The following is a 12572-nucleotide window of genomic DNA, read 5'->3' as shown; positions in this document are numbered from 1 at the left end:
AGTTAAGTCATATTTGATAGAAAAGCTCTTTATGCTTATATATATTTTTGGGGTGTGCAAAGGAATATTTCCGGCTAGACTTAATTTATTTCTTTCTGAAGGAGAATGGGGTACAGTAAGTATAAGTACACTCCATGCATTGATTGACTACTACCTCAGACTTTAAAAAATTACAAATATCTGTACAACAAATCAAGAATGATCATAGGAAGTCTTGGAGGAATAAGAACAGATCTGAACTTATCTACAGAGTTGCAAGGCATTCTTCCTAATCAACATGCCAGGAAATGTGGCTGTGTGAGAGGCTGAGAACATAATAAATCCAAGACTTCCAACCTTCACAGATTAGGCTGGAAAAAGAGATCTGTAGAACATAATCCTATTGTACTGCCTTGTCTATTAGAAAAGATTTGAAATGTGAAATTTGACTGCAGAAAGGATCAATTTATTCCATTATTTAGTAATTTCCCATTTATGATTTCACTTGTTTAAACAGGCTTACAGTTTTTTGAAAACTTTACATATCATTTCAGGTTTATCATTTCGTGGCTATACCCCAGTGAAAATATGTTTGTATATACTCAGAGAAAAAATGCTAAAACACAAGCATTTTAATCATTGTTATTATTCTGTTAATAGGTAATATAAGGGTAATGAAAATTTATAAACTGTGTCTTAAACCCTCAGTTGGAGAAAATATAGTCTCTCTTATATTAACTAACATTATTAATACCCTGTTTTTTAGGGCTTGATCCAAAGGCCACTGAAATCCATGGTAAGACTAATTGATTTCAATGGCCATTGGATTGGGCCCACACAACCATTTGTATGAGCATCCCGAACTGCATTACAAAGGAAGGTACATACCATTATTTCCCATTTACTGCGTCTAATTTTTACCCAGTTTTCCAACTGCACCTAGAGATACTATCCTGCATTTGTTTAAGATTCAAAGATACTGGTGCTTTTACATAAAGGTGTACACATGTACAAAGCCCTAATTGACTCTGTTTCTTCTTTTCTACATTCTATTATCAATGTACTATTACCTTGTTAAATGTTGACAGAAAGACTGATTTGTTATACATGTTGTTCATGATTTACTGGCCATGGCAAAAACAGGTTCACTAGAGAGGCACTGTAGACATACAAGCTGAAACCATCTTACAAGGGGTTAAGTTTGTAATCACTATCTAGAATATTTATAATCCCAACCACAGCCCAGTAATAGAAGAGGGTGGATCTAGAAGGTGCAGGAGGAGACGTGTTTATGTGTGTGTGCATGTTTTTTCTTTCATGTATCTATATTGCTTTCTATTCTACTGGAATAAATCTTTTCCATTTTGAGCAGAAATCTATATACTAGTTATCCCTTATGGATAGTTGAAAAAAAGACCTTTACTAGGACAACCACCTTTTTTAAATCGTTCTACTGAAGATTTCATTCAGGAATATTTTTTGCTTATTGGCAGATGAAAGAATGGGCAGATAGTTGGAAATCAAACTTTCTCCCCAGTAGAAGCAAACCTGTGGAGCCTGAACAATGGAAATAGTTGATGATAGTCTACTTGAAAATGGAACCAATATTTCTGCTCTTTTTTGTGATATTATCTTGGAAAATGATACATTTTTCTGTGTGGATGACTCACCTCATCCTGCTAAAGGTATGTACATGAAAATACATTTTTTTCAGAAAGCAACAGTTTGAGCTGAAAGTAAAATCAGAGATATTTTTAGAGAAACAGGTACTCAGAGGTTTTTTGAGGCAGAGCAAAAACAAGCATTAGCTGATAAATTCAGATAAGCAACAGACTAGCAAGTAATTAATATGCCCCGTCTCTTCAGTTTATAAACATGGCAGGAAAGAAATATAAAGCTAAAATGAAAAGATAACAATAGTGATACCAAGTCAAAATACAGATGGTACCACTTGAATGCTTAATAATATGTACATACTTTGTAGTACTATTGGAAAATTCAGTAACTGCAGAGTTATATGATTATATGCAGCATATGAAAGTGATTAACATGATATATGTCATGCCTAAAAAAAATTACTAATTATAATAATACAAATTGCCATTTATTTTTGGTTCTTAAAATGAGTTCACTGTAATTTAAATTGTGCTTTGCAATGCTTATTTTTGAGTAGCATGTACTTCTAAGTAGCCAAATATAGTTGTTAAAGTGTACAGTGTATTGAATATATTGTACTTAAACATTATACAGTTCAGGTAGATCAGAATCAAACTCAGAATTTACTTCCACCAGTTTTACTTTGGTGTAAAGATACCAGCTTCAGTGGAATTAAATATAAGAAAAGTCCACTGCCTTGAATGTTGAAGCAGCCTTTACCTTTTGATTAACAGATTAGACCTACTGATAAAAACTAATACAGTATATGATTTGCATATTTCATAACTAATTCTTTATTGTGGCAATTTTCAGATTTGCATCAGACAGTTCGGATTCTGCTGTATTCCTTGATATTTTTGCTCAGTGTGTTGGGGAACAGTCTGGTAATTACAGTGCTGATAAGAAACAAAAGGATGAGGACAGTCACTAATATATTTCTGCTGTCACTGGCTGTCAGTGACTTGATGCTTTGCCTTTTCTGCATGCCATTCACCCTCATTCCTAACCTGCTGAAGGATTTTATCTTCGGTAGTGCTGTTTGTAAAACTGCCACCTACTTCATGGGTAAGTCTCTCAATTGTAGCATTTTATATTTGCTCTAAAGATGAACCCATTAGGGTTTGTGAAATGCTAAATAAGGGCCAGATCTTTTAACATGCTAAGATATCCCAACCCTGGTGAAACAAAATTGAGTAAATGTTAAGAGCTCATTGGAAAGATCAGCACTATGAAATGCAAGTAGCACAAGCAGCGACTAAAACCTCTCACATATAAAGGTAAAAACTTTTTCTGCACAAGTAAAATGGACTAGAAGGAGTCCTGTTACGAAGAGTGAGGGTGACACCCATTTATAATGAGCATCGTGTTCAGAGTCAAATCTGCTCACTTCGGAGACAAATGGTTTTACCTTTGTTGGACCAGCAGTCAATACAGAAATAAGGACTCAGTCTTGCAAGGTGCTGAGCTCTCTAGTATAAACCAGTGAAACCTTTGGAATAGGTTGAGTGTTCACTACTTTACAGAATCAGCCTCTAGGAAGGGAGCTGCATTCAAGGCCCACTTGCTTATTATCAGCAGAGCAGTTAACAGTTTGGATTGCTGGGCAAATACATTACGATTGCACAACCATAACCAAGGGCAGAATTGTCTACTCCTAAGTGACAAATGAAAAGGGGAAAAACCCAGCCAGGTTTCAGCCTCCCTGTTGGGGCCTGAGGAGGCGGCAGGCTGTGAAACGCACACACACACACACTTTTATTTGTAAATGCATCAAATTTGTCCAGAAGTCAGTGGAGAACAACAATTATGGAGCCTCATGATACTATTTTTACACTCACTTTGAAGAAGCAATATCATTTTAAAAATGCTTTGGCTGGACATTTGTCTTGTTACAGAGGTAGATCCAGGAGCTGCAGGTAGACTGGTTTATGAAGCAGCTGCAAGCCACAATCTCTCACTTCAGAAGGTTTACTTAAAAAAATGTAAAGTAACAACAAAGCCATTCTGAAAAGCTTTTTTTTCAAATCTCGAAAGCAAACCTTAGCAGTTCATTACAATAATGTATGTATGTCCAACCTGCATCCTTCAAAACTATGAGGTAGTATGAAAGTGCACTTCTGAAGTGTGGGAATGGGAAGTCAACATCTTTCTTTAGATATAAATCAATAACACTAAAGTCCATATTTAAACAAATTGTAATGAATGCTGACACGACAAAAATTACTGAAGCACTGTGCTTATAATGAAATAAGTAAAAATATCAGACTATCACGTTAAATTATTCAGAATACATACACACACACACACACACACATCTATATCTACACACACACATTCCAGTATGAAATTAAAAATTACAAATTTAATTTTATTTTACGAATCAGAATGTGGATTTTCCTGTTAATAATTTAGGCCAATGGTGCTCAGTCTTTTTCCTCCAGTGGGCTGGTTCACCCGTGTACAGTCCATATGCTGGCCAGATCCAGCCAGTGGCCCCAGTCAGGGCTGGGGGATGGGGAGGTGGGCAGCCTGGCCCCAATCCATCCCTGAAGGCAGGGATAGAAAGGGGTTTGACCTAGGTTCAACCTGGCCCCAGAAGGGAAGGGGGCATGACATGGCCCTGATCCAGCTCCATTGGGGTCGGGGAAGGGTGGCCCAGCTTTAATATAGCCCCACAGGGCCTGGGGTTTTTAAATTTGGCAGTGGTGGAGAGTGGCCATATTAAATTGCCACCATTCCCCTGTCACCAAATTTCCAAATCCGAGGTAAGCCCCGTAGGCTAGATACCATGGTTCCATGGGCCACATTTGGCCCACAGGTTGGAGGCTGAGAACCCCTGATTTAAGTTAAGAAAGGAACAGTATTGATGAATAGTCCCTGATATGCACTGCATCTCCCATCCACTTAAACTGTCACTTTAGGATGCAAGAGGGTTATAAATATGAATACTACAAAGTAGAAATGATTTTTGGCAAGCAACCTTTTATGTAAAAATGTTAATATCTTACATTTTTTATCTAAGAGAAAATAATTTCATACCAGAAAATTCCTATGTGACTTAAGGTTAAAGGGAAAGAACATTTCTAGTCATGCAGCAATTGTTATTTTACAATTATAATTCCCCAAGGTCACAAGGGAAAAAAAATATATGTATAACACAATGTGTTTAAATGTAATGTTATTTTTATATCTACTAGCAAGGAGGAAAAATGAACATACATTTTATAGAATCAGGTTCTAATTCTCTACTACACTTCCTTCAGTTTGGTTTTATATGCCTCCACTAAAGACTATGGAAGTGCATTTGATGTATGCTTACTTAATTCTAACAAAACAGGAAGTTTAGTGATTCATCGAAAAAGATAATTGTGGTTATTTTATTTAAAACAAAAATATACTTTTTTATTGCTATCAAATTAACTCCAGTGATTTCAAATGCCTGATTATATTTCAGCAAAGTTACATTAGCATAAGAACTGGAATAACAAAAGAGTAGATAGTCATAGTAGGTAGGGTAGATTTGTATGGTATAGAGTAACCAAAAAATGTATATGTATGTTCATGTGCATATTTATACACACACACACCCCTGCACATTGATACATATCTATCTAACAACCTTTCATGGGCTAGAGTGCATGTGTGCACGCACACAGAGCATCTGATGAAGTGAGCTCTAGCCCACAAAATCTTGTGCTATATCTCTACTTTCATTGGTCTACGACATGCAAGTATACCTGCCTTGTACGTAAGGTAATGTAAGAATCTTATGCAACTGACCATATAACTTCTTGCCTTGGTAGAACAAAGACGAAAGCTGTCAATTATTTTGTTTCACAGGTTTGAGTAGTTAAGTATAAATCTGGAATATCAGATTACAAAACCCAAGTACCAGAAGGCTGTGTCAGAGCTACTGCCATAGTTTCCTTACTGTGCATTATGTACCCAGAAGTTTAGCCAAGAATCTTAAAAAAAAAACAACCAAAAGAACAAAAAAGAGAGCCATCTGTCTTTTGAAAGAAGAATAGACATAATTAATTTGTTTGCTTTCCATGTCTAGGTATCTCAGTCAGTGTATCCACATTCAACCTGGTTGCCATATCTTTGGAGAGATACAGCGCCATTTGCAAACCTTTACAGTCTAGGGTCTGGCAGACAAAATCTCATGCTTTGAAGGTGATTGCTGCTACCTGGTGCATCTCCTTTACCATCATGTCCCCATACCCAATATACAGCAAACTGGTTCCTTTTACAAAACCGAACAACAGTACAGCTAACATGTGTCGCCTGCTTTGGCCAAGCGATGTCATTCAGCAGTCCTGGTAAGATATAATCGACTCTTAAATATCTGATAATTGTCTGGTATCAAATAAAATTACATGGTTGCATCAAGCCTGTTGCAAATCCATTATTAACCATTAGAAAAAATTTAGAATTCTGGTATGCTTATTTAGGAAGTTCCATAGACTGCTATTTCTTAAACTGCCTTTTTTCTCCTTTAACACTGTCATTACTTTTGCTTCACAAAGGTGATATGGTATATGCCAATAATTCTCAGGCTACAGATGGTAAAATATCTGTTGCCTTTGTAGTGCTCTCCCTAATAGTAGAGCTCAGTTCTCTACTCCCCCTTTCAAAGTGTTTTTGATCAAGTACTCTTGAAAAGCCATACACATCCACACCCCTGTACCCCTTCTATGACTCATTCTTTGCCTGCGTAGAACGGATGTAGTTCCAGTTGTCAACAAATAAGATGACATGCACATTGGAGAGAGAATAAATGTACTCGAAAATGGAACCAAGCTAATAACCTGGAGAGATTAGAGCAGAAATGTAAGCAGGCAATGCGAGGAGAAATCAGTGCTATTAAAACACAAAGCCATATGCCACGAGACTGTGAATAAATGGTAAAGATACAACATAAGAACATAAGAAGGTGCAACATTGCATTGAAAACTAGTTTATTTTTACCTTGTTTCCTTAATATTTTCTTTTTCACATAACCAAACACTTTGGCTATCACAGGAACAGTATAGGAGTGTTGTTAATAACTTTAGCAGAACCTGGGAACAAGCCAATAGCTGGTACTACCTAGTATTGGTGCATCTACAGAAACATTTATTGTGTGTTAATATTTTCAGTACTTATTATGCCTGCTATAATGAGCATGCATGAAAAGGAAAGTTAAAGAGTTAAATCCTATTTCCAGTGACACCAGTATAAATATAGGGAAACTCCAGTGAGTGTGCAGTAAAACTACTGACAGCAGAAAATGTTTAGGCTCAAAAATACATGATTGCTTTGTTAATAATATTTTTAAACAGAACTTCTGTCTGTTGCAATCTTTTAATAGTATGGTTTGATGAATATACTGTAAGGTGGATAGAAAACTGGCTGAGCCATCAGGCTTGATATCCAGCTGGTAGCTGGTATTAAGTGGAGTGCCCCCAGGGTCAGTCCTGGGACTGGTTTTGTTCAACATTTTCACAAATGACCAGGAAGATGGGATGGAGTGCACCCCCATGAAGCTTTCCTATGACATCAAGCTAGTGGTGAGTAGTAGATACATTGTAGTATAAGGCTAGAATTCAGAGAGATGTCAACAAATTGAACCAAAAGAAATCTCATGAGGTTCAATAAGGAGAAGTGCAAAGTTAAGACAGAACAATGCCATACACACCCATAGAGGCTGGGGACTGACTGGCCAAGCAGCAGCTCTGCAGAAAAGGACTAGAGGTTACAGTGGATAATCAGCTGAATATGAGCCAAGTATGCCCTTGTTACAAAGAAGGCTAATACTTGTTATGAAGCAGGCTAATGGTACACTGGGCTACATTAGCAGGAGTGTTACCAGCGGATCAAGGGAAGTGATTATTCCCCTCTATTCAGCACCGGTAAGGATACATCTGGAGTATTGTGTCCAGTTTTAGGCCTTCCCCCCACACACTATAGAAAGGATGTAGACAAGTTGGAGAGTCCCGCAGAGGGCAATGAAAATGGTTAGGGGCTAGGGCACATGACTTCTGAGAAGAGGCTGAGGGAACTGGGTTTATTTAGTCTGGAGAAAAGAAGACAGAGGTGATTTAATAGCAACCTTCAACTACCAGTAGGGTGTTCTGAAAGAGGATGGAGCTACACTGTACTTAGTGGTGGCAGATTCTAGAACAAGAAACAATGGTCTCAAGTTGCAGCAAGGGAAGTTGAGGTTAGATAGGAAGACAAACTTTCTCAGGAGGAGAGTAGTGAAGCACTGGAAACAGGTTACCCAGATTGGTTGTGGAACTCCATCCTTGGAGGTTCTGAAGATCAGACTAGACAGCCCTGGCTGGGATAAGATAGTTGGGGATGGTCCTGCTTTCAGCAGGGAGTTGGACTAAATCATCTCTTGAGGACCGTACTCTAATTTTCTTTCATTCTATTATATTAATGTCATACAGAACAACATTTTAATAATACATTGATTACTATGTGTAATAAATATTGAGTTTCCTTTAAAGTGGATTTCCCACTATGTGAATGGTTCAGTACCAAAACAAAACAAAAATCCAGCCCTAGTATGTACCATTTTTCCTTTGGAATGGGCATGAAGTTGGAGGTGAAACAAATACCCATCTCATTCCCTTGCTCTGGTTGGCATGTTGTTCTGAGGCTGGGTACTGTCCTACCCCAGGAACATAGGAATGACCAGTATCAGCATCTCACTTATGCACTAGTAGGTGGTTTAAGTTTCCATATCATAAAAAAAAAAAACCACAAAGCAATTAAACTGGTTCTAGTAGTCAAATATTGAACAGGCAGAGACCAAACCATCTCTTCTAATCCCTTAATTGTTGCCTATTCTATCTGGGTAGAGACCCTTTGAGTTGGCAAAGCAGAGAAACCAGACCTGCTTTTGTTCACACTCTTTCTTCCGTGGGGAAAAATGGGATTCCAGCCTCTAGGACTGCCGAAGCAGCCTACCATGCATTTAACTAATGAGACACCTAAGTCATTAAACAAAACACAAAATGTGTAGCTGCTTTTCTGTGTTTTTGCTGATCCTCACTCTGAGAAGGACTCTTCTGTGGCTTCCACAGGTACACATTTCTGCTACTCATACTCTTTCTTATACCTGGGATTGTAATGATGATTGCATATGGCTTAATTTCCTTGGAGCTATACAGAGGAATTAAATTTGATGTCAGCCAACGCAAGTCTTCACGAGGTAACAGTACAAATGAATTATTTGTTTATTTCTTTCTTTTTAAATAACAGATGTTAAGATGTGAACAGCCAAGCACACAATTTATTCCATAAACAGCAATTTCTGCTGGCATAATGTCCATGAACAGATTACAAAATTCATATTGGACACATTCATTTATTAAAATTATTAACATTATCTGCAAAGAATTCAGTTGGGATATTAGATTTGTAATTCCACTGTGTTAATTACATAATGGAGTGGATAATGTGCCTGCTTGCACATTAGATGAGTTTTGCACTAAGGCTTTGGACACACATTTCTTTGCAGTGTTACAAAAGACCATAATGCTACAAACATTAAATGCTATGGAAGTATGCACGTGGACCCAGACAGCTCCCTGGCTGAAGCGCTACAAATTTGCTTCAAAGGTACACTCTCCAGCTGGGGGACAACAGAGGGCTGCTCCTTTGCCCCCCGTGACCCAACCACCCCTCCCAATCCCCCAGCCAGCTGGATCAAACAGTTTGCCTTCACCCATTCCTGGACCAGCAGCTGTCACAGACTGCTGCTCCCCACCCCTGCCACCCCAATTTTAGGGGGCAGCAACAACCTCGCTGCCACTGCAAGACAAAGACAAAGCCAATGCTTTTGTGGCAGCAGGATCCCAGCATGGCTGTGACAGCTCACCACCATAGTTGGGCAATCTGTCAGGGAGAGCAGAGGACTGTGGGACATTAGAGAAAGCATTCCTGTAGCCATAGATGACCCATAGGAGTTGACAGTGGGGGGGCACAACTCCATGCCACCACAGTTGCTGCTGAGTGCTGGCTCCAGCCCCATGCCCTGCCACCAGCACAGAAATTGCACCGCCCCCACTGCTGCTGGGCCCTGGCTTCAGCCAGGCTGCAGCTGCAGCCCCAAGCCCAGCCATCGGCATGGAAATCTGGGGGACATGTGCCCCCTGTGCCCCCCACCCCATATCACCTGTGCTGGTAACAGTACATGGTAGATCCGCACATTACACAGAGCACTACACAGAAGTTCCTTTGTCAAAGAAGAACATTTTTGTAGTGGAACCACAATTTTTGTGGCACTACAGATGTCTTGCATGTGTAGTGCTTTAAAAAGTGAGTCCACAACTGATACGCATAGCCAAGTAACATGACAGGAATCGTAACATTAACATACACACACAATTCAAACGTTACTTCTGGCAAAGTTAACCACTCTCTCTCAATATTCTGTTTTCAACAGTATGTAGAGTTAAGGCCTCTGAATGTTTCCAGAAAGAGTCCCCAAATGGTCATATATCTGAGTGAATTACAATTTTAGAACTGGAAGGCCTTTTTTCTTTTTACCACTAGTTGCTCAGCATCAATGCATGTCATTGTTTACTTCAGAATTTAAGCTGCATTCTTGCATTTATACTTTACTGGTGTTCAGAAATGTTGTGTGTGACCTATTCATGTATATGCAGAAAGAAAAGCCAGCACTGGCAGTAACAAGTATGAGGATGGAGATGGGTGCTACGTTCAGAAAATAAAAAAGAAGAAAAAGATGTCACTGCAACAGCTCTCCAGCACCAGCAGCACCAAAGTAGACAGGGCAAGAAGCAACACTTCAACAGCCAATCTGATGGCTAAGAAGCTCGTCATCCGCATGCTGATGGTGATAGTGATGTTGTTTTTCCTTTGCTGGACTCCCATCTTCAGTGTAAATGCATGGCGTGCATTTGACACCGCTTCAGCAGACCAGCTTCTGTCAGGAGCTCCTATCTCCTTTATTCATTTGCTGTCCTACACTTCTGCCTGTGTGAACCCCATCATCTATTGCTTCATGAACAAGCGCTTCCGCATGGGTTTTCTAGCCACTTTCACCTGCTGTACTAAGCAAAAGCCCCCTGCAATAAGAGGAGAGATGGTTGATGAAGAAGAGGGGAAGACCACAGGAGCTTCTCTCTCCAGGTGTTCTTACACACACATGAATGCCTCTGCTCCCCCATGAGCTGCCACAGAAGGAGCTACATTTGGCCAAATTCAAATACTTCTCTTCTTGTCTGGTCTTGGAAAGGTGATTAGAGTTTGACTCATAATGTGACCTAGTTCTGAAGACATCAAAACACCTCAGCTGAGCAATTAAACTGATAGGAAAGGCAGTGGGAACGTGAGAAATGGATGCTGCTGCTTGTCTGGGCTTTTTAGCATGTCTTTTAAAAGCAGACTGGAAACACTGGGCTAATATTTGCTCTAAAGTTTCCTATACAAATATACTGTAACCAAGAGAGTTTCCTTGCATCATCAATTTAGCTCACTCTTTTAAATGGAAAATTGAAAGTCCAAGATACCATTCAGAGTATTTCTTGAAATTTCCAAGATGCTTAAATGCTCCTTATTAATCACATTATAAATCGGTATTTTTACATGCTACCGTTAAATATCTATATCATGAAATCAAAATCTGTATGTTATTTTGATAGCAGTTTTTATTATTATTTTTGCCGAGGTACACTTGTTTTTAAATTAATTGAACACCAGGCCAAAGATGGAAGCAATGGGAAAGGCTATAGATCCAAAGCACTGCATAAAACCGACTTTTTAAGTAGATTAATTTTATTTTTTAAAATTAACCACTATGAATGTAAATGGAATATACTCTTCCTTCAAACAGAAACCTATGAAAAATTTTAAAGTACATGTAATAGAATAGTTTTGTGTAACTGGGGTTTGAACAGGAAATAAAAGGACTAAGGGTTGACTTTCAAAGTTGGCCACAGACAGTGACAGACTTACCTCTCACCCTCTGTGTATGCATGGGAAAAGCCCAAAACTAGACTGTTTTGAATATAAAGGTGTTATTACTGGCATACACACATGTTAGTGCACAGAGGTATTTGCATATACAAGTCTGCACACAGGCACCGAAGACCGGGATGGAGTCCTCCAAAAAATCAGGACTGCCATAGTAAATATATCTTGATTAAATAACAAATATAAAAGTGTATCCAAAAAATCAGTTATGCTGTGGCAAAGCTTAGACGTGAAAGTAGAAGTAGTTAAATGGAGAAAAGTAGAAAGCAGCACATAAGCAAAGACTGGACACAATGTCAGAAGTGTTTATGGTTTGCTTGTAACCTATGAAATGAGTCTCTCTCCAGATACACCTATTTGTGTATAAATCTGGTGTAGAGTAGAAAGTTATGAACTGTGTATTTCATCTGTTTTGTTATGTAACAAATTAAATCTTTTCTTATTCAGCATATGGGTGAGTATCAATGTTCAGACAATGCACAGTTCTCCAGAACTCGACAGCAGCAATTACGTAATTTACACTGAATTTTATCTTGTTTTGTGGAAGCTTCCTATTGAAGTCTTCTATCTTCTAGTCTCGTCAGTACGATTTTTAAGAATGGTATGAGCTAGATATTAGAGTTTGGAATTGAATGGAATATAGATGTGGATATTAAAAGAAAACACTGTCAAGGTTTTTAATCTTAAAATCTGACTCACTACAGACTGATTTTTAAATTGAAAATACATTTTGGATTCCAAGTACCCAACTCATCCCTGAGTTATATACTGGCCTCAGTACTCACTAACGACTTAAAACTGTTTTGCCCAAATAACTGAGCTGCACATCTTTTTTAATCTAACTTGTCCACTGCCAGGTAATTTTTAAAAAATTACCACTGCATATGTGGGAATCTATAAAAACAATGTTCTACCTGCCACAATAATGAACTAGCATTATTCCT

The 12572-nt window shown here is 38.5% G+C and overlaps 1 protein-coding gene across 1 annotated transcript; it reads left to right on the top strand.

Moving 5' to 3' along the window:
- Positions 1-1297: 1297 nt before the first annotated feature.
- On the top strand, positions 1298-11013 carry CCKAR (cholecystokinin A receptor). The gene is made up of 5 exons (XM_006260436.3): positions 1298-1664; positions 2449-2700; positions 5696-5957; positions 8712-8839; positions 10299-11013. Exons 1-5 carry the CDS (start codon positions 1544-1546, stop codon positions 10823-10825), a joined length of 1290 nt encoding a protein of 429 aa, XP_006260498.1. The 5' UTR covers positions 1298-1543; the 3' UTR covers positions 10826-11013.
- Positions 11014-12572: the final 1559 nt, after the last annotated feature.

The sequence above is a fragment of the Alligator mississippiensis genome, chromosome 2 (genome assembly GCF_030867095.1).
Source record: "Alligator mississippiensis isolate rAllMis1 chromosome 2, rAllMis1, whole genome shotgun sequence".
Taxonomy (NCBI): Eukaryota; Metazoa; Chordata; order Crocodylia; family Alligatoridae; genus Alligator; species Alligator mississippiensis.
The sequence above is the reverse complement of the archived record's forward strand: the minus strand, read 5'-3'. Positions and strand labels throughout refer to the sequence as shown.

Bases quoted from the DNA above. Each gene is read 5' to 3' on its own strand.
- CCKAR (XM_006260436.3), top strand. From the start codon at position 1,544: ATGGAAATAGTTGATGATAGTCTACTTGAAAATGGAACCAATATTTCT. The intron at 5,958-8,711 runs GTAAGATATAAT...TGGCTTCCACAG, and splicing joins GATGTCATTCAGCAGTCCTG to GTACACATTTCTGCTACTCA. The intron at 8,840-10,298 runs GTAACAGTACAA...ATGTATATGCAG, and splicing joins CCAACGCAAGTCTTCACGAG to AAAGAAAAGCCAGCACTGGC.